This window comes from Eurosta solidaginis, chromosome 2, assembly GCF_040869045.1.
Source record: "Eurosta solidaginis isolate ZX-2024a chromosome 2, ASM4086904v1, whole genome shotgun sequence".
Classification (NCBI taxonomy): domain Eukaryota; kingdom Metazoa; phylum Arthropoda; class Insecta; order Diptera; family Tephritidae; genus Eurosta; species Eurosta solidaginis.
Genome location: NC_090320.1, coordinates 217,175,173 through 217,197,759, shown reverse-complemented (window position 1 = coordinate 217,197,759; position 22,587 = coordinate 217,175,173). Strand labels below are relative to the sequence as shown.

General features: G+C 34.4%; 1 protein-coding gene across 1 annotated transcript in view; it reads left to right on the top strand.

The window, feature by feature from the left end:
* Positions 1-22,587, top strand: part of rdo (reduced ocelli) — a 104,662-nt gene that overhangs the window by 14,589 nt on the left and 67,486 nt on the right. The window contains exon 2 of the mRNA XM_067769878.1: positions 1,174-1,371. Within this exon, the coding sequence (XP_067625979.1) occupies positions 1,174-1,371 (198 nt within the window). The remainder of the gene's footprint in view (positions 1-1,173; positions 1,372-22,587) is intronic.

The following is a 22,587-nucleotide window of genomic DNA, read 5'->3' as shown; positions in this document are numbered from 1 at the left end:
TGTTTCCTCTATATTTTTCCCAAATGGATTGGCATGCCCACCGTCGGCTCATCGGCCTTTTCGGCCGGGAACCCAGTAAAGATATGTGAGCCGGTCTGGGCGAAATCTCTTCAATGTTTTTTTTCATTCCAGGACACTTCTTAATGAAGCACTGTGTAAGATTATTGGCTTGATCGCGGCTTGGCTATCATTATATACATATACTAGCCGAACCCGTGCGCATCTTGCGCAACTAATATAAAAGTCTCATATCAAATATCAACAGAAATCAGATGTTCTATAAATCAATCATCTATCAATAAAAACTTACATGCGCTTGTGCTGCCAACTATCGAATATTAGCAACTACCGGTAATGCAGTGTTAATTCTAATCAAATATTCACAATTGCCATAATACAAATAGATTTCTTTGTGTTCTCCAAATCGTTTAATTTTAACAAAAAATTTTAATAAAATATAGCTAAACAAAGGCACTACGACCAATAATGCCCAAAGCTCGCTAATAGCATGAATCCCCATCTTTAGAACCAAAACTATATTTATAGATTTGGATTCCAAATAAGAGCGAAAAAGGGACCTGCACATAAAAACAGCAATTAAAAATAATATCTAAGATATTGACGTGACTGCAGCTTTAGCACGCTTCCTCCAGAACTTCTGCTGCTTTCTTCATTGCGAGAATTATCATCGGAAAGACTCTACAGTGAGGAGTTTCTTATTTCTTGATAGAAACAGTAAACAACAGACCCGCGCTTTCCGTTAATTTGGAACTATCGATGTAAACGTGCATAGTATGCTCCACCATTTTCGCACATTAACGCTAACCCTCCTGCTCTATTGTGGGCCGGCCCAAGATGTCCTTTGAAGCTCAGCCAAGGAACCCATATGTACGCTTCTCGGCTAATAAAGATAATCATTCCCTATAGCGAATTTTTGGAACTGTAAATATCTTTGCAAAACCATAAAAACAAAGTACTCATAATTGTCGAAATGAATGCGCTCAAACTCATTAGCACAATCACTCAGCATTGCAAAACAAAGACTTAGTTATTATACTAACTTTGATGATGTGCACCTTTATAAAATGCTACAAAAATTCAATTTGCAAAATATCTAAATAATAAAAAACTTTGTTTGTATGTTTTATTGTACTTTTTTTCTTTATATTGCAGGTGGTCTCAGCACAGTGCCGGTAAGTCAAATAGAACCGGATGTGCGTGTTATTATGATAAAAGGACCAGGCAACAATGTTACAATTGGTCCTTACTTTCAAAATTTTTCGGGTTTGGAAGTATTACGCATCATTGATTCGCAAGTGCCATCGATGGGCTACGAATTCTTTTGGGGTCTAATCAAATTGCGTATATTGGGTAAGTAGTAAAATAAGAATAACAATAATGCATCAAAAAATAATTTAAAAAAAAAAGGATTTGAAAAAGTTTCAAACGCTTACAACTGCTACATATTTGTAAGGACAGTAAGGTGATTCTAATGCCAAGGCTATTAATATTAAGCTTTAAGTGTGGGTACGAAAACAAATGTGGGATTTTATGCTTACTTTGACAACAATACATCAAAAATGCTAAAGTGAGAAAAAAACCAATTTGTCCCAAAATCCAAAAATAACAATGACCAAATCCTACCTGCTATAAAACATTCCAGCTCAAATCTTAAACAACAATAAACAAGCAAGAACGGAACTCTTCTCTGCCACAGCATGGCGGCCGCCACAAAGGTGTTATACCCTTCATGAATATGACTGATGTAAAATATTTAGGCAAACAATTTTGCTCATGTATCATCAATAATTTTTTGTTGCATCAACAAATTGAATTATTGTTATTCCCAATCATTTCGCAAGGAAACCTTTAATGATGTTCTTTTATGACATATTCCGAAACATCTTTAAAAGCTCAACATGTTTAGCTATTAAGATAAACAATCTGCTGCTATGTCTTATAATAAATATGAACTATTCCAAAAAATCTAATATATTTGCAACTCGCCATATACTTGAGATACGGGTTGAGTCTTAGGAAAATTGTTTGTCCGGGAATAATTTATTTTTGGAGAGATTTGGTGTTTACTTAGTACATTTATATGGCTCCAAGTTAACGGTTGGAATCGGGTCTGCTGTGTCGATCCAGAAATAAGTAGATACTTCAGGCTGCCAGATTACTGCAGCGTCTTTCAGGCGGAAATTATAGCAGCGAAGAATGCAGCAGACATTGTGGAGGAAGCGTTCTTAAGCTGCAGTCATGTCCATATATTTATTAATTATTCTAAAATGCAAAGAGGCTTTGGAGAAAATTCACTCCGGTCAGACCATACACCTATACTGTGTTCCCGGTCATAAAGCGATATAAGGTACTGAAAACGCCGAAAAGTTGTCAAAGAAGGGTGCAACACTCGTTAAATCGACGATAGACGTCCCATTTCATATAAAATGGGGACAGGAGTTGCATATGATCCATTATGCAGTAAAGGCGTGGACAAAAGCACGGGGCTGCAAAATTTCTAAAATTATGTGCAAAGTCTACGAATTTAAATTCACAATAGCCATCATCCAGTGAATTTTTTGGGTACGTATCACGCACAATTCTCACGGGAATGCTCTGGATCATTGCGAGACTTGAAAAGCAGGTTTCGTGTTATTTTTGTACACATGAGTTGTCATAGGCATATGTCGCCGCTGTGCTTCATTTAACTCATACGGCTAAAAGTCAAGCAGAGGCATCTATTTTTGAAAAAGTAGGTTTATTAGAGGCAGCGTTGCCAAACTAAAGACAAGAAATTACCAAATTATCTGGCTCACAAATTGAACCAGACTTTTATCCGGATTAATCTGGCACAAATTATTGTTGTTGCATTGCCATGCAACATTATTTATCTGGCTCAGGATCTTTGCGACGGAATTATGGCAACTGGCTCAAATCTCTGAAGGGAGAAGACTTTAGGCTGACGATGGGTATACTTACTGGATACAGCCTTCTGGCGTTACATGCTTATAAGTTGGGCCTCGTAAGTAAAGGCAGGTATAGGAATTGCGATCTGCAGGAAGAAACGGTTGAGCACGTTCTGTGTTTGTGTGCTGCGCTTGCCAGGTTAAGGCTCCAGTTATAAGGAGCGGCAGAGTTGCCAGATCTCGAGGCAGTAATTAATCTAGGTCCTAGAAAACATCTAGTATTTGCCAAAAGGACGGAGTTATTCTATAACATATGTGCTGCCATCTGATATGGGTTCTTCTGTTTGGTCGTCAAACAAATTCTGGTAAGAACAATTACAAATACACGTAACGTATTTATGTTGCTCTAATTCCCCTCCCCTTATCGTACTCCTGTTCACTAATACCGTGACCTAACATTGACTCACTTTGGAAGTAATGTTATAACTTTTTCAAAAATTGACCGTTTGGGATCTTTTTTTTTTAAATTTGTTTTTAAATGTACTTTTCGGAAAAAATACAAAAAAATTTTTAAAATCGGCCCACTCCAGATTAGTGGGGATGATTGTAGAATTGACTGAAGTTTTTTATGAGAAAAAAAAAATGGCGAAATTCGAAAAATCTCGAAAAACTGAAAAATTACAAAAAAACAAAAAACTTTAAAAATTTTTTTGTATTTTTTCCGAAAAGTACATTTAAAAACAAATTTAAAAAAAAAATCCCAAACGGTAAATTTTTGAAAAAGTTATAACATTTTGAAAACAAAAACGGTGTTTTTTTTAAAATTCATAACTTTTTTTGAGTTGGATGAAAAAATTTGAAAAAATTCTGAAAAACGTCTTTCGTAAGCTAGAAAAAGAAGAAAAACTTTCAGCCAATTCTAAAGGGATCGGGTTCAAAATTGGTCGAAATGGGATGGAATACCCCATATGTATAGGCAGTAGTTTAGAAGGATCTACTATGTAGATACAAATTTTTTTTTTCACGCCCAATGAACATACTTACTTTTTAATCATCCTGAGACTCGATCACGTAGAAATAACAAATAATTATTTAATTATAATCACTACCTTTTTAAAAGAAGCTATCGTAGGCCATCTGAAAATAGTAACACTTAAATCATTTTCAATTGCTATAACTTTCTATATATCAATTTTCTTTTATTTTTACTCTATGATCATATGAGAAGCTATAACGTGCATCTGTAGTAACTAAGCTAAATTCTAGAAACGCCTAGAAGTATGCGAACGAGGAAAGCACAGAGTATAAAAGGAGGTAAAGCTGAGAATCAGTAATCAGTTTGATTTAAGCACGCTATCTGTTGAGAAGTAGAAGTGTTTTTGTGATACGAACGTTAGCAGAAGGTTGCAAATAAGAGGAATTGCACTAATTTCGTTACAGTATGTTTACTTTTTTGTTATGAGAGCGCAATCAAAATAAAAAAAATTTGAGAAACGTGAGATTTTTACATTATTTTAAACGTCATTTGTCTTTCACCGGTTTTACCATGTAATATTTTTATCATGATATACATTAATGGGATATTAATTCCAAAAAGTAGGTAATACAAAACTTTTTAATAAAATTTAACAATTGAATTGAGTGAAACTGTAGGATATGGTTTCTATATATATCAGTGTACATCTAAGGAAAATTAACGATTTTGGCTATTAAAATGAAGAAAAAATTCAAAAATCCTTTTATCTACTTTATATGGGGTTTTCTTTCCTTTTTCATTACTTGCAATTTTCGCGATAAATATATTATACCTATTAATTTTCAGTTAGGGTATAAAAATACTTATACACATACAAAGGTGTATATTCATTGCATTGTATATTGCTTATACTCTAACGTTTGATTTGATTCGACAATCGCAACAAAGGATAAACATTTACGCATTTTATGTGGTGACAACGATTACAAGGATTCAATATTTACAGGCCTACAAATACATAAAATTCAACCGCAGGAACAACAGTGAGGGAAATATTATAAAAAGAGCATTTTAATAAGATTGAGTGAAGGAAGCATAAAATAAATGAAGGACGGCGTTGTATATACGAGGGGCGCTGCATAGAGTTTTTATGAGTTTTTTTGATATTAAAGTAGATCCACTACGTTCTTTGAAAGCTTTTGATGTTTGCTAAGCCATACAGTGAGCGATTTGATTTTTTTTAATTTTCCAAGAAAAGTTTTAATGATAGACGCGGAAACTCACAGACTTTTCATCGCAAGGATATTCGGACCTTGACGAATTTGCATATCTTCTGATCACAAATCACAAAACGCAGTCTGCCACCACGTGTTTAATGACAGATATGGCTGTAGTATTGTGGATGACGGCAGAGTTTGAGGTTCCAACCGACTCGAAACATAAAGTTATGGCAGCCGAGATATGCAAAGGTGTTGGACAGAAAGTGGGAAAACTTGCTGTTGGGCTACCCAACAAATCGAAAGCTGATATTTCTTGCAATTGGCAAAGGCAATGTCAAATTCTTCTTCTTATGCTTTAATGTAGCACAAAATTAAAATTTCCGACTTTTGTGTGCCAGATGCGCTAGTGTTGCGTTCGATTTGCCGTTCTCCATAAAAATATATGCAATCCACCCATGTGTTAGCGCACAAATATAACAATTACCCACCCGACTGCAATAAATATTCCAATTATGAAACTTTTTTCGTTTCTTCCATTTTATTTCAAACTTGTATTATAATCTCCTAACTTGAATAGTAATTTTCTGAGCTTTTCTTGTAATATTTTGAATTTGAATTGCAATTTTCTGAACTTAAATTGGAAACTCTGAACTTGAATTGTATTTGTCTAAATTTAAATCAAAAATTTCTGAATTTTAATTGTAAATAGCGGAACTCGAATCGGAAATTCTGAAACTAAGTTGCAATTTTCTGAAATTGAACTGAAATTTTCTGAATTTAAATTGAAACTTCTGAACTTGAATTGAGACTTTTTAAACTTGAAATGTAAATCTCTGAGTTTAAATTGGAATTTCTGAATTTGAATTGTATTTTTCCAAATTTGAATTAAAAATTTCTGCATTTGAATTGTAATCTTCTGAAATTGCATTGTAAGTTTCTGAACATGAATTGTAAATTTCGGAACTTAAGTTGAAATTTCTGAATTTTGTAATTAAATTATAAGTTTTTTTGAAATTAAATATATGTATATATAAAATTCGGAATTCAAATTTGTTACTCTAAATGGCGGCCACAGATCTGTAGTGGTATCGTGCTCCACCTACCACACCGAAAATCCTGGGTTCAATATTTGGGCAAAGTAACATCAAAAATTCAAAAACAAGTTTTTTCATTAGAAAAAGGTTTTCCAAGCGGGTAGCCCCTCGGCAATGATTTGGCAAACACTTCCACTGCATTTCTGCTATGAAAAGATTTTCAGTGAAAACGGAGTCGGGGCACAACTTGCAGGTCCCGTTGTGGGAAAACTAAGGGAACGCGACGGAAATTAGAAGAGAAGCTCGCCCTAAAATTTTCTCGGAGGTTATGGTGCTTTTTTTTATTTTATTCGAAGCTTGAATTGGAGTTTTATGAACTTAAAATGGAAAATGTGTAGTCCAAAAGGATTTCCAAAGCAAAATAAAGTGGATATAACAAAGCCAATACCTTCATATCCTCAATAAATAAAAAGAACGTATAAGGCATGCGATCCACCGCCGAACTTGCTGCAAATATTACATTGACCACCCCCCCCCCCCTCCCCCCGCCCCCTCCCTTAAAGTGTAAATACAACATATAGTAGTTGGAATAGTTATGACGTTGATGAATAGTTTAGATACTATAAGGAAACGACTCCGCAAAGTTTCGCCAATTACACGACTCTACAAAAAAAAAATGTTGTTCTTTGTCCTTAATTTTTTTCATGATTTTCTGTTTTATTATTATTTTATTTTTTATTTGGGTATAAAGTTTGCTTTCATAATAGTTATAGTAACAATACTCATGGCGCTGGAGTGAAAACTAAACAACTATCAGGTGTTTTGTGCAAATCTAGAATAACCTATCTGATGTTTTTTGTTATATATGTGGGCAATTTATTAAAGTTCGAGATATAAAATATGAATTAAATACAGCTCTCATCCTCGGTGAAGCCTACGAAGCATATTTTGGTTGTCCTGGTTGGAATCGAGACAAGACATGGGCTCCACAGGTTGCTTGTAGTTATTGTAAAAGAAGGTAAGCAAATTTTATTTAAATAGTAAATTAAATAAAGTAGACATATTGATTTCTCTTTCTATATTTTAGGTTGGTATCGAGGTGAGAAAAGATCTATGAAATGTGCAACACCAAAAATCTGGCGAGAACCAAAAGACCACGTTAAAGACTGCTACTTTTGCATTGTGAATCCGAGTAAAAGACGTAGAGGTAAAAAGGCAAAAGCTATCGAATACGATCTAACACGACCAGTACCAAAGCCAACCCAAAAAAAAAAAAAAAAAACCACCAGTACTAGAGCCAACGATAAAATTATCGCAGAGATCGATCATATCCTAGCCGATAAGGAGTTTTTAAGGACACCAGAACAACCAAAACATCATCTCATCACTACTGAAGATTTTAATGATTTGATTAGAGATTTATATTTACCAAAAAGTAAAGCAGAGCTTTTAGGCTCTCCTTCGAATAACGTTATCAATACCAATATAATGAAAACATGATGGGAGACTATATTTGGGGTTTATTGAGGGATAGTACCAATGAACCTAAAGAAAAAGTAAAAGTGTACACTTCTAAATCATTTTCTACTTTTTTGTAAGTTATTTCGGTATTAAAACTTAATAAAAATATTTATTTGAATTGTTTCATTTTCAAGTAAAAATTAAAACCACAGATTTTGAAAAATTTTATTCAAGCAGTTTCCTAAACAGGAAAGCAAACTTTTTCATGCCATATATTTTTTATACTCAGCTGAGCAGAGCTCACAGATTATATTAACTTTGTTCGCATAACGGCAATCCATAACGGCATAAACTAATCGAGATAGATATAGACTTCTACATATCAAAATGATCTGGGCGAAAAAAGAAATTTATTTAGCCATGTCCGACCGTCCGTCCATCCGTCCCTAAACACGATAACTTGAGTAAATTTTGAGGTATCTTGATAAAATTTGGTATGTGGATTCCTGGGCACCCATTTCAGATCGCTGTTTAAAATGAATGAAATCGGACTATAACCACGTCCACTTTTTCGATATCGAAAATTTCGAAAAATCCAAAAAGTGCGATAATTCATTGCCAAAGAGGGATAAAGCGATGAAACTTGGTAGGTGGGTTGACCTTATAACGTAGAATAGAAAATTAGCAAAGCTTTGGATAATGAGGGTGGAACCGCCCACTTTTGAAAGAAGGTAATTTGAAAGTTTTGCCCTTGGAATCTGGACAGGAATACTGTTCGTGGTATTACATATATAAATAAATTAGCGGTACCCAACAGATAATGTCCTGGTCACCCTGGTCCACATTTTGGTCGATATCTCGATATCACATATAAAACTAAGGGTCACCCATATCGTAAAAGCACATTCTAGAGTTACCCCTGTTCCACCTTTATGGCGATATCCCAAAATGGCGTCCACCTATAGAACTATGGCCCACTCCCTTTTAAAATACTCTTTAATACTTTCCATTTGGTACCAATGTCATACAAACACATTCCAGGGTTACCCTAGGTTCATTTTCCTACATGGTGATTTTCCCTTATTTTGCCTCCAAAGCCCTCAGCTGAGTATGTAATGTTCGGTTACACTCGAACTTAGCCTTCCTTACTTCTTTTCGTCAAATTACGACCTAAAGAATTGAAATTTAATACTTTGAAGTCAAAGTCAAATTTTGTGTTGACCCGTGTTACCAATCTGCTTAGCATAGCATTTTGACTCAACAGCTTTATCTGCCTAACTAACAACAAAATTTCTGAGTATCCCTCGTATGTACATATAAATTGTGAAACGCGCCTGCATTACCATGCCGTTGTAAGAGGATAAAGGGAAAAAAGGTTGGCTGCATTGTCAGGCAACTGATTAAATGCAAACTGGGGCTTCCACCAAAATATTCAACCGAATATTTAACGACATCACATTCAGGGGATAGGTAAGGAATACCCAAGCTGAAAGGATTGAATGGTTGATAAGTAAAACACTAAAATAAAAGCGTAAGATAAATAAGATAAACGAGTTTTGCCACGCAGCGCAGAAAAGGAAAAAAGGCAAGCCATAAAATAAATGTACTAATTCTGGTAAAATTTCACTTTTCATCTTGACAACTTTCAAAAACAAATTTTGTTAATGGAAAAGAAAGCATTGCAAGTTTGTTGGTGTGGAATTGTCAAAAAAGTTTGAGAATTTATTTCTTCTTAAATTGATAATAATTAAATATTAATCTTAGAAAGTTGTGGTATCAAAGATTTTATTGACACTAAGATTTGCAATTTCAATACTATGCTTTTACTTTTGGATTAGTTAAATGAATTGGCCTGTCAAGAAAGATAGATTGAATGACGTTTATGTAGGCAAAACTTAAAAATTTTCCTAAAACTGAGGAAAGTAGCTATTGAAATAATTTAAAATAGAAGCCATTTTTTGCTATGCAACTGCTTTTGAGTATACACTATCTTGTGGGAGTGTCGCTGGTGCTGTTTGACAAGTGAAAGTAGCTTGGGGTTCAATTGAGATCAGACTCTCATCGCCTAATCATCACCAAAGAGCAGAAGTTATTACTCACACATACACACATACAACTAGAAGCCAAACGTAAATATCATATAAAAGAGTGAGAAATAAATAAAGAGCTGTTCAAGCAAGCTGTTCGTGAAAAGTCTAGACCCTTGGAGAAATAGAGGAAAAAGCGGCGAAAACTGAGGAATGGTCAATCAGTTTGATTTTATCACGCCATACGTGAAATACGCGAGTAATGTTAATTGTAAAGTACTATTACCTAAGTAGTGTAAAAAAAGGGTATATTGCTATTCTAAATATTTGAGTTACTTATTCGACAGTTCAGCGATTCGAACGACAAAAACGGGCAGAAGTATCAGGAGTTTCCTGAAATTCGTTACAATATAGTTGATTGCATGTAAAGAACGGTGCTGTATTGTCTGAGACTCCACACTATTCCAAAGGTATTACGGACTTATCTATACCAAATAAAATTTCAAATCGCGCACAGTGCAACTAACAAAAAATTTCACTAAAGATGGAACAACCACGAACTGCATTGTCCAATGCAAATTTGACAAAGGATGACGGAAATCGGCTGACAAAAAAATGTTTGCCTGTTAATTTAACACCCTAATGCTCACGATAATAAAACTACACAAAGTTGCTAGCTTGCGCAAAAACTTCGCATACAAAAATTATAATAAAGTAAAAAACCACAACATAGTGAATATAATGTTATAGTGCTGTTGTCAGTTCATCTATTTAAAACATATATGTATATTGTAGCAATAAATATGATTGTGTGTGTGTGTGTTTATACATAAAACTGCGTGGCATGCAATGTTTTTATTGTTGCTGCAATCATTAAATGGAATTCCAAATATGTGCCGCATTCCCCTGTGCGACGCACTTGGCTTACGTACTCTCGTTATAAGCTCCATGCCCCTCTTGCGAGTGAATTTCTTTGTTTGTTACATTAGTCTCTCTTTGATGTGCCCTTTCTTTTCAATTGTACTTAACTTCTTCACCCTCTTTAGTCTAGGCAGAGACAGGGGCGTATGAGTAACATAAAATGCTTTTTATTGCACTCCAATAAATATATGTAGCTTTCCGGTTTGCTTCTTGAACATACATACATACATATCGTTAGCTTAATGTGAAAATGTGCTAAGTCAACTTTTACGAATTGTATAGTAGACGAAAAAAACTGAATAATTTTTGAAATACCCTTCTTTTTTCAAAACTGTGAATGAGGATACCTTAGTTGCAATACTTTTGAGTGAAGAAGCTTTGAAAAAGATAAATAAAAATCATGTATGCCAACTCAGCAGCTATTTTATGACTAGCACAATTTCCGCACTCAAAACAAATTTTTTCTCCGGACTTAGCACTTTATACTCAATATGTTTTCCCATCACTCCTTCCCTTTAATGATTGAAATATAACACTAAAACTATATATTTGAAAAAAAATACTATTTATATGTCAAACTATTTATAACAGTTCTGATCTGTACTCTTTTGGCGGATGGTGCGCAGACACTAATTTATTTTTAAATTCAAACAAATGCTGTGTTGTGTCTTATTCCATAAAGACAACTGCCACATACTTTATCTACAAACCAAATGCTAAATCTCTTAATCGTTGTCAAGAGAGTAAACACTTGGGTGTAATTTTTGACTCCAAACTCTCTTTTGCTGGTCACATTGGCTTCATTGTTTCAAAATTTGTTGCAATGGTTGGGTTCAGTAGACGTAACACCATTGACTTTAAGGACCCTATGACGTTGAAGGCACTTTATATATCTTTGGTCAGAAGTGGTCTTGAATATTGTTCAATAATATGGAATCCTTTCTATGAATCTAACTCCTATAAAATTGAGGGAGTTCAAAATTTTTTTACAAATATTGCCTTACGTGTGCTTCATTAGCCAGACGGCCTCCCATCACATACCAGCAGGCGCATATTGCTTGGTCTTCGGGCTTTGCATGACAAAAGAACTTTTATCTCACTCATGCTTGCCTATAATGTAATAAACTTTAGCACGAATTGCTCTGATTTATCTAATTTGTTCATTCCATATATTCCACTGCGTGATCTTCGCATAATAGATTACACAGACCAACAGCATTACAGACCCAGGAACCATACTATATATTTTCGAAGGATTTTGATGCGATGAATCGAAATCTGAGCTCAAAATTGCTCTATCAGCTCTGGTTTTCGAGATATCCTAACCTAAAAGTGCAAAAAACACAGTTTTTGCCCATATTTGAGGTTATGTAGCCTTGCAGGTGTTTTCTCTCACCAAAATTAAAGGATGACATCTTTGAATAGAAGTCTTATTCTTTCAAATGGCGTTGAGTTTGCTCAAATAACATTTTTGTTTCGCTGAGATATCGTATTTTCAAATTTTGTGGTGTGGTAGGAGTGGCTTCTAGGGGTTAGGGGATACGGAAGTTGATGGGTTAACAGTTAAGTCACACTTGTGGTGTGAGATATCTAGATAAATACGACTTACTTTTGGAAAAATATGCGAGTAAACGTTGTCCCCAGGGTTAAGTGGGTTAGCCTGCTTGCGGTATGATAGGGGTGGTTTCTAGGGGTTAGGGCTGTGTGTGACTTGTTAACCGGGGGTTAGATAGTGTAGGGGCGTGGTGGGTTAGCAAACTTATGGTCTGAGGCAAAATTTTAAGAAAAATACGACTTAATTCAAGAAAATTAGTAATCGACTATATCATGTCTATGTTATCCCCATCGATTTTCAGGTCTAGGGAAATTTAGAATAATGAAAATTTCAAAATGCGTTATTTCAACGAAATAAAATGATATTTGAGTAAACTCAACGCCATTTGAAAGAATAAGATTTGTGTTCAACGATGACATCCTTTACTTTTGGTGAAAGAAAACATCTGCAAGGCTACATAACCTCAAATATGGGCAAAAACTGTGTTTTTTGCACTTTTAGGTTAGGATATGTCAAAAACCAGAGCTGATAGAGCAATGCTAGATTTGGATTCAGCGGATCATAAACCTTCGGAAATATATAGTCTGGTTTCTGGGTCTGAATAGTGGTTGAATTTTGTCGGCCTGTGCTATTTATCGAAATAACTCATAAAACGAATTATGCTATGAATGAACCTATAATTAGGACTATACACCTACATAGCAAATAGATTCAGTAGCTTTATTAATTTTAATAACAGCTTATATAAGTTTAAGCTTGAATTGTTTTCTATTTTTAACTAGTCTGTAAGAAAGCATGTAGTTATCGACATGTAAAAATTAAAAGTAAGCGCAAAGCATTTATCAAACACTAAAGGCATGTCTCAATTGGGTGAATCCAATTTCAAGGGGTTGTGTTCGCAACTCCCTCAAGGGGTTGCCAGCGCAATATATAGCTTCTCAGCAACCGTGGCGAATCTTGTTTTATTGACAGCCGAGGTTCTGGAGACCCCAAGTTCCTCATGGAGCTAGGGAGTGGGGAGAGTGGAATGGCGTGGAAGGTTTAAAGTGGTCTTATAAATCGTTCCCGAGATGGTCGGGTTAATACCTTTATAGTGATTTGTTACCGGAACGTACCGGATCTATATCTGGCAAGGGACCATCAACATCGGCTCAAAACCTTCGGGGAGTGTCTTTATCGTTAATATAACAACAACAACAAAGCATGTACTTTTAGACTGAATGAATTCAATAAGTAAATAAAATGCGCGCACAAAGATATTACTAGTAGTATCATTGCCCACAGTACGTAAAAATGAAAATATTTTTTTTTCTGTGATCGTTGAATTTTTAGTTCAGTTTTAAAACTGCATTAAAATACAATTTTTCAAAAAAAGTGACTTAGCACATTTTCACATTAAGCTAACGATATATTGTATATAGACGTGTATGTAAGAACTCATGTAAAAAAAAAAGTATCGTTACAAAAGTTAAAACTCAGTTTAAAAAATTAAATATGGAAATTGTGGCATTGTTTTTGGAGAAGTTGCAACTATGCTATTTTCGTGTAGCTACATTATTGTTTTGCATTTGTCACAAACAAAGGAGTTTACAATGAAACTTCAGTTTATATTCAATTTTGATTAAAAATCATAAAAGGAGTTTAGAATTTTGTGTATTTTATATTGGAAACTTTGCTATAGTAAATGAGAGCTACGGATCGTGAACAACTTTTTTCATTTCCAATTTTTTCTTTGCATATTTTTTTTTTTGTTTTGACAGTTGTTGATTTTCTATTCAAAATTGAAAAAAAAAAACTACGGTTTTTATGTTGAGTATTTGCCATGGCGTAGCAAATGCATAGCCGCGTATTTTGTTTGTGTATTGGAAAAAATATGCCACACCAGTTTGCAATGGAATGATGCTGGACCAATTCCACAAAATTTTTATACTCAGCGTGCTTTGCACACAGAGTATATTAACTTTGATTGGATAACCGTTGGTTGAACAGGTATAAAGGAATGGAGATAGATATAGACTTCCATATATCAAAATCATCAGTATCGAAAAAAAATTGATTGAGCCATGTCCGTCCGTCCGTCCGTCCGTTAGCACGATAACTTGAGTAAATATTAAGATATCTTCACCAAATTTGGTACACGGGCTTACATGGACTCATAATAGATTGGTATTGAAAATGAGCGAAATCGGATGATAACCACGCCCACTTTTTATATATATAACATTTTGGAAAACACAAAAAACCTGATTATTTAGTAAATAATACACCTATAATGTTGAAATTTGACGTGTCGACTGATATTGAGACTTTTGATAAAAATTTGAAAACAATTTTTAAAATGGGCGTGGCACCACCCAATTGTGATAAAATCAATTTCACAAATATCATTAATCATAAATCAAAAATCGTTACATCTATCCAACAAAATTCGGCAGAGAGGTTACTTTTACTATAAGGAATGCTTTGAAGAAAATTAACGAAATCAGTTAAGGACCACGCTCACTTTTATATTAAAAGGGACGTGGATGAATAAAATAAGCTATATCTTTGAAAAAATAGCTTTATATCAATGGTATTTCATTTCCCAAGTGGATTTATAACAATAAATAAGAAAAACTTCAAATCTAAAAAAACGGGCGTGGCAGCGCCCCTTTTATGACTAAGCAATTTTCTGTGTTATTTTTATACCTTTCATGAAAATGAAATGGTATATTAATTTCGTCACGAAACCCAAAATTGTAAGTCCTTAAATGAAAATAGATAGACCCACCATTAAGTATACCGAAATAATCAGGTTGAAGAGCTGAGTTGATTTAGCCATGTCCGTCTGTCCGTCTGTCTGTTTGTATGCAAACTAGTCCCTCAATTTTTGAGATATCTTGATAAAATTTGGTGAGCGGGTGTATTTGGGTGTCCGATTAGACATTTGTCGGAACCGGCCGGATCGGACCACTATAGCATATATCCTCCATACAACCGATTTTCCAGAAAAAGAGGATTTTTGTAATATCTTACCCAATTTAACAGATTGAAGCTTCAAACTTCACCATATACTTTGGTATATTGCACATATTGTTGCCTGAAAAAATTGATAAGAAACTTTTCGTAATTACTGCCCTATTTTAAGCGCTAGAAGTTTCAAATTTCAACGAATGCTTACGTATATAGTATATATTGCTGTGTCAAAAAATTATAGAGATCGTTGATATATATAATATATATATGATGGTATTTATAGTATATATATATAGTATATATATTTTTTTTTTGCGATTTCGGCCCCATTTTAACATCTAGAAGCTTCAAATTTCACCAAATGCTTACGTATATAGCATATATTGTTGTCTGAAAAAATCATTGAGATCGGTGGTATACATACAACCGATTGTTCAGATAAGAAACTTTACGCAATTTCTGCCCCGTTTTAACAGCTAGAAGCTTCAAATTTCACCAAATGCTTACGTATATAGCATATATTGTTGTCTGAAAAAATCATAGAGACCGGTGGTATATATTGTATATATCTCATACAACCGATTGTTCAGATAAGAAACTTTGCGCAATTTCTTCCCCATTTTAACAGCTAGAAGCTTCAAATTTCACCAAGTGCTTATGTGTATAGCATATATTGTTGTCTGAAAAAATCATTGAGATCGGTGGTATATATTGTATATATCTCATACAACCGATTGTTCAGATAAGAAACTTTGCGCAATTTCTGCCCCGTTTTAACAGCTAGAAGCTTCAAATTTCACCAAGTGCTTACGTGTATAGCATATATTGTTGTCTGAAAAAATCATTGAGATCGGTGGTATATATTGTATATATCTCATACAACCGATTGTTCAGATAAGAAACTTTGCGCAATTTCTGCCCCGTTTTAACAGCTAGAAGCTTCAAATTTCACCAAGTGCTTACGTGTATAGCATATATTGTTGTCTGAAAAAATCATTGAGATCGGTGGTATATATTGTATATATCTCATACAACCGATTGTTCAGATAAGAAACTTTACGCAATTTCTGCCCCGTTTTAACAGCTAGAAGCTTCAAATTTCACCAAGTGCTTACGTGTATAGCATATATTGTTGTCTGAAAAAATCATTGAGATCGGTGGTATATATTGTATATATCTCATACAACCGATTGTTCAGATAAGAAACTTTGCGCAATTTCTGCCCCGTTTTAACAGCTAGAAGCTTCAAATTTCACCAAGTGCTTACGTGTATAGCATATATTGTTGTCTGAAAAAATCATTGAGAGCGGTGGTATATATTGTATATATCTCATACAACCGATTGTTGAGATAAGAAACTTTGCGCAATTTCTTCCCCATTTTAACAGCTAGAAGCTTCAAATTTCACCAAATGCTTACGTATATAGCATATATTGTTGTCTGAAAAAATCATAGAGATCGGTGGTATATATATTATATACTTCATATAAACTGTCATTTTTGCCCCTTTTTTACGGATAGAAGCTTCAAAATTCATCAAATTTCATCAAATAGTTACGTTTACGTTATATATTGTTGAAATACGTGATGCGTAGTCATAGTTTTTACACGCAGACCACAAAAAACCTGAAACTTTGCATCCTCACACAAAGTACCTACTTGTTTTTTATTTTATATTTATCTTAAAAATCGTTTAGGTATGTAGATCTGTTCACTATATATTTCTTATGTTATACATCCGATTATTCGGAGATTAAGAACGGGATAAGATTATTGTTCAGCGCCATTCATGAAAGGTATGAAGTATTCGGCACAGCCGAAGACAGTCCCGTTCTTACTTGTTTTATTTATTTTTAATAAAATTGGGTACACAGATTTTTCCTATAGCATACAATATTCCTAAAAAAAATGGACGAGGTCGGTTAAAGATTACGCGCATTTTTATATAAAAGAGTTTTAAAAGGGTCGTAGATGAAAATAATAAGCTATATCTTAGCGAAAAAGAGCTTTGTATCAATAGAATTTTATTTTTTAAATTGAATTATGACATTAAATTGGAAAACACTAAAATTTTTCAAAATGGGTGTGTCACCGCCCTTTTTATGACTAAGCAATTTTCTATGTTTCGGGAGCCATAACTCAAAGAAAAATTAACGGATCGTAATAAAATTGGGTACACATATTTTCCTATAGTAGAAAATATTTCTGGTAAAAATGGACGGGATCGGTTAAAGACCACGGCAACTTAGATATAAAACAAGTTTAACCTTTATGTCATTACGACATACCCGGGTATGTTTTTCACATTTCAAATACGTATGAAAACGTTTCTAATTACTGTGGAAAATTGAAACTTCTTCGATTCCTGTAAGTATTCAATAGCTATAATTAAAAAAAAATAATTATTTGGACTATTTTTATGGGCGTGGCAGGCATTTTTTGACTTAAAACCTTATTCCCAATACGCACGTGTATGTACATATAAATTAGCTCTCCATACAAATTTTGAAATTGAATTTGAACTGCAAAAGATAAGCAGTCTTTGAAATAAACAGTTATGTACCAATTACGCAGCATCAATAGTTCTTTCTTCTTTCTTTCATGGTCAAATTCACTAACTATATATCGAAATCTTAGCACAAGAAATGGAATCGAAGTCTTGATTCAGAAAGAATTGAATTTTAATGGGATGCCATCAAGTTCCGGTAATACCCGTGAAGATCTCAGCAGAGATAATAGTGGAAGACGTAAGCACAAGGGGAATTGCTCCTTCTGTATAAAACGGCGTTCAAAAGAAAAATCCGCTCTATATGTAAAAACCTGTTTGTGCTGAGCACAGTATTGATATTTCGAAATATATTAACTGTCAACAAATATAAAAACAATGCAATAATAAGAAAAAAATTATCGCTGGGTGGCGTAAGGATCGAGATATTCACAAAAATCGTATTTGTGGACCGATTTGGCTCATATTTGGAACACATAATACATGCAAAAATAAAAAGCGACTTATGAAAAAAAATCGCCGCTAGGTGGCGCAAGGATCGATATATTCACAAAAATCGTATCGAAAATTTTGAATATCTGGATCTTTGCGCCTCCTGTTCCAAATATGAGCCAAATCGGGCCACAAATACGATTTTTGTGAATATCTCGATCTTTGCGCCAACTAGCGGCAATTTTTTGCATAGGTCGATTTCTATTTTTGTATGTATTATGTGTTCCCAATATGAGCCAAATCGGACCACAAATCAAAAAAGATCAAAAAAGTTAGTACTGATTTTTTGCAATTTTCAAAATTTAAATCGAATTTTCTCAAAAACGGTTTGGTAGAAAAAGCTTAAATTTTGGATTCTGACTTAATTTGGTCCATAAAATCAGAATCCATGAGAAAATCGGTTGTGCTTGGCCCTTCAATTAAACTTGCTTCAGGCACACCGTGCTTGGAAAAAACTTTAATTACTGGGGAAAAAGTTATTAGTTTTCCCATGAAATCAAAATTTTATATCGCACACCTTCTTACCGTGCGAATGGTATGTGCATACCCGGGTATGCTTCGTATTGGGAAGGCGTTGTAAAATTTCGTATTGACACAAATGTTAAAAGGGTCGTAGACTAGAATAATTAGCTATAACTTAGGAAAAAATAGTTTTGAGTCAATGATATTTCACTTATCAAGTTTTATTGTAAGAGGGAGTGGGGAGACATTTTTTTTAAACGGGCCGTGCCGCGTGTTATGTAGAAAAGTAATATATCTGAAATGAAATATGCAATTGAAACTCACGCTGAGTATATAATGTTCGGTTACACCCAAACTTAGACACCTTTACTTGTTTAATAGTTAAAATTGGAAATAATGAAACATACTGAGCGACGTTATACATATATGTAATAATCCTATATTGCTACAAAGGGCTCGGTACATTCCCAAATATCAGAGTGCCGATATATTGCTGTCTAAACGTTTTTGTTTTTGTAATTAATAATCGAATGTACCTAAATTAAAATTTTTTTCTTGTTACACTTATGCTGCTACAGTCACAGATATTTTATAGGCTGTCTTGTTTTGATTTCGAATTCAAAACACATTGAGAGCATTTTCTATTAGCAATATAGGAGTATTACATATATGATGTTATAGCTATTTCCATCCTGCTAAATATTTCATCAGAAATGTTCGTATTTCTAAACTGAAACTTCTATCCTCCCCGAGCTGAGATTCGAACTAGAGTTGTCAGGGGCTATGACTGTACCTGTTTGTATGCTGCTTAATTATGTGAGAATAGAGACTGAAACTCATTAAAACATTTTACGATAGTAAAAAATGTATATAATGATAAACATATTCCATGGTTTGAGGGCATGCACTTGGAATGTTCGTTCCCTAAATGGGATTTGTGCAGATGCCCGGTTGGTTGATGTCCTTGTCAAAGCTTAATCTAAAATCAGCGCTATACTGCAAATGTGATGGACGAAGCAAGGATATAAAAGTCGTGCTTGGCAACTTCAATGTCAGGATGGCCAAAAAGGTTGGATTGGATTGGATTTTAAGGCACATATCGCGCCTACTCTGGAAATTGCTTATATATCGTTTATAACATTTTGAGGATGTGTTCTTATGGTAGTGTGTAATAATGTCAATGGAGTTTAACATCAATGGACATTTATTAAATTTTGAAAGTGTAAAATAATCGTACACATAAATTCTCAACCTGAAATAAAAACAAGTAAGGAAGGCTAAGTTCGGGTGTAACCGAACATTACATACTCAGTTGAGAGCTATGGTGACAAAATAAGGGAAAATAACCATGTAGGAAAATGAACCTAGGGTAACCCTGGAATGTGTTTGTATGACATGTGTATCAAATGGAAGGTATTAAAGGGTATTTTAAGAGGGAGTGGGCCTTAGTTCTATAGGTGGACGCCTTTTCGAGACATCGCCATAAAGGTGGACCAGGGGTGACTCTAGAATTTGTTTGTACGATATGGGTATCAAATGGAAGGTGGTACTGGGTATTTTAAAAGGAAGTGGGCCTTAGTTCTATAGGCGGACGCCGTTTCGGGATATCGCCATAAAGGTGGACCAGGGGTGAACCTAGAATTAGTTTGTACGATATGGGTATCAAATGAAAGGGGTTAATGAACATTTTAAAAGGGAGCGGGCCTTAGTTCTATAGGTGGACGCCTTTTCCAGATATCGCCATAAAGGTGGACCAAGGGTGACTCTAGAATTTGTTTGTACGATATAGGTATCAAATGAAAGGTGTTAATGAGTATTTTAAAAAGGAGTGGGCCTTAGTTCTGTAGGTGGAGGCCTTTTCGAGATACCGCACAAAGGTGGACCAGGGGTGACTCTAGAATGTGTTTGTACGATATGGGTGTCAAATTGAAGGTATTAATGAGGGTTTTGAAAGGGAGTGGCCCTTAGTTGTATATGTGAAGGCGTTTTCGAGATATCGACCAAAATGTGGACCAGGGTGACCCAGAAAATCATCTGTTGGATACCGCTAATTTATTTATATATGTAATACCACGAATCGTATTCCTGCCAAGATTACAACGGCTTTTGATTTCGCCCCACAGAACTTTTTCATTTTCTTCTACTTAATATGGTAGGTGTCACACCCATTTTACAAAGTTTTTTTCTAAAGTTATATTTTGCGTCAATAAACCAACCCAATTACCATATTTCATCCCTTTTTTCGTATTTGGTATAGAATTATGGCATTTTTTCATTTTTCGTAGTTTTCGATATCGCAAAAGTGGGCGTGATCATAGTGGGATTTCGGTCAATTTTATGAGTTCAGATAAGTACGTGAACTGAGTTTAGTAAAGATATATCGATTTTTGCTCAAGTTATCGGGTTAGCGGCCGAGCGGAAGGACATACGGTCAACTGGGCGTGGCTTCAACCGATTTCGCCCTATTTCACAGAAAACAGTTATCGTCGTAGAATCTAAGCCCCTATCAAATTTCACAAGGATTGGTAAATTTTTGTTCGACTTATGACATTAAAAGTATCCTAGAAAAATTAAATGAAAAAGGGCGGAGCCACGCCCGTTTTGAAATATTCTTTTGTTTTTGTATTTTGTTGCACCATATCATTATTTGAGTTGAATGTTGACATAATTTACTTATATACTGTGAATATATTAAATTTTTTGTTAAAATTTGACTTTGAAGAATTTTTTTTTAAGTGGGTGTGGTCGTTGTCCGATTTTGATAATTTTAGTAAGCATACATATAGTAATAGGAGTAACGTCCCCGCCAAAATTCATCATTATATCGTCAACGACTGCCAAATTACAGCTTGCAAAACTTTTAAATTACCTTCTTTTAAAAGTGGGCGGTGCCACGCCCATTGTCCAAACTTTTACTAATTTTCTATTTTGCAACATAAGTTCAGTCTTTGGTAATGAATTATCGCACTTTTTCTGTTTTGCGAAATTTTATATATCGAAAAAGTGGGCGTGGTTATAGTCCGATATCGTTCATTTTAAATAGTAGGAACCTACATACCAAATTTCATCAAGATACCTCAAAATTTACTCAAGTTATCGTGTTAACGGACGGACGGACGGACGGACATGGCTCAATCAAATTTTTTTTTCGATACTGATGATTTTGATATATGGAAGTCCGTATCTATCGCGATTCCTTTATACTTGTACAACCAACCGTTATCCAATCAAAGTTATTATACTCTGTGAGCTCTGCTCAACTGAGTATAATTATGTCAATTGACTTTTAGACGCTTTGGTGTTGTTGAGGCCAGCACAAAAACAAAAAAAGGTTATTTATCCTGCCTTATACGTTTAGCTGAATAAGTTTTTTATACTATTACCCCTGGGATGACACCTGAATATAGAAAATAAGCGAAAATTTGGAATAAAAAATTCCGCGGTAATTAGATGAATGAGTGCTCCTTATTTCAATCTAGTTCTTAATCTGAAAACCGAAGTCAATTTATATGAAGGGGCCCGCCTATACTTTTTCTTCAAAGCCCATACGAATTTCGAAAATCCCATATTTTTAGTTTCGCTTTTACGCACGCTGTGCACAACTTTCATCAGTAGAATATAAGCGAAAATAAAAAAAAATGTTGATGCAAATTCGTCAGCTGTTAACAATTTAATACGTGCGAGTTTGAGAAAAATAAGTGACCTGTTGACATCTTGAGAAAAGTCGAGTTGACTTTCTGACCATTTTAGAAAAGCAGATTTTTTATATGTAACCATTTTAAATTTGACGTTATGCACATTTTTTATGGTCCTAACTTCAATTGGATTTCAGTTCATTTGGAATGGAAATACGTTCAATTGAGACTATGGCCATTGACTTTATGTCACACCTCCACCGAATTTGAAAATATATTGCAGGCTACCAAATATTATGATTCGATTTTAAATCACAATTAAAAAATCGCGTGTACATCTAGATGTCCATTTGACGTTAATTCCATTGACAATATTGCACTTCATCGTTTTGACATTATTCCTCTGAAATTTTTGCGACTTTTTGGGGACATTTTTT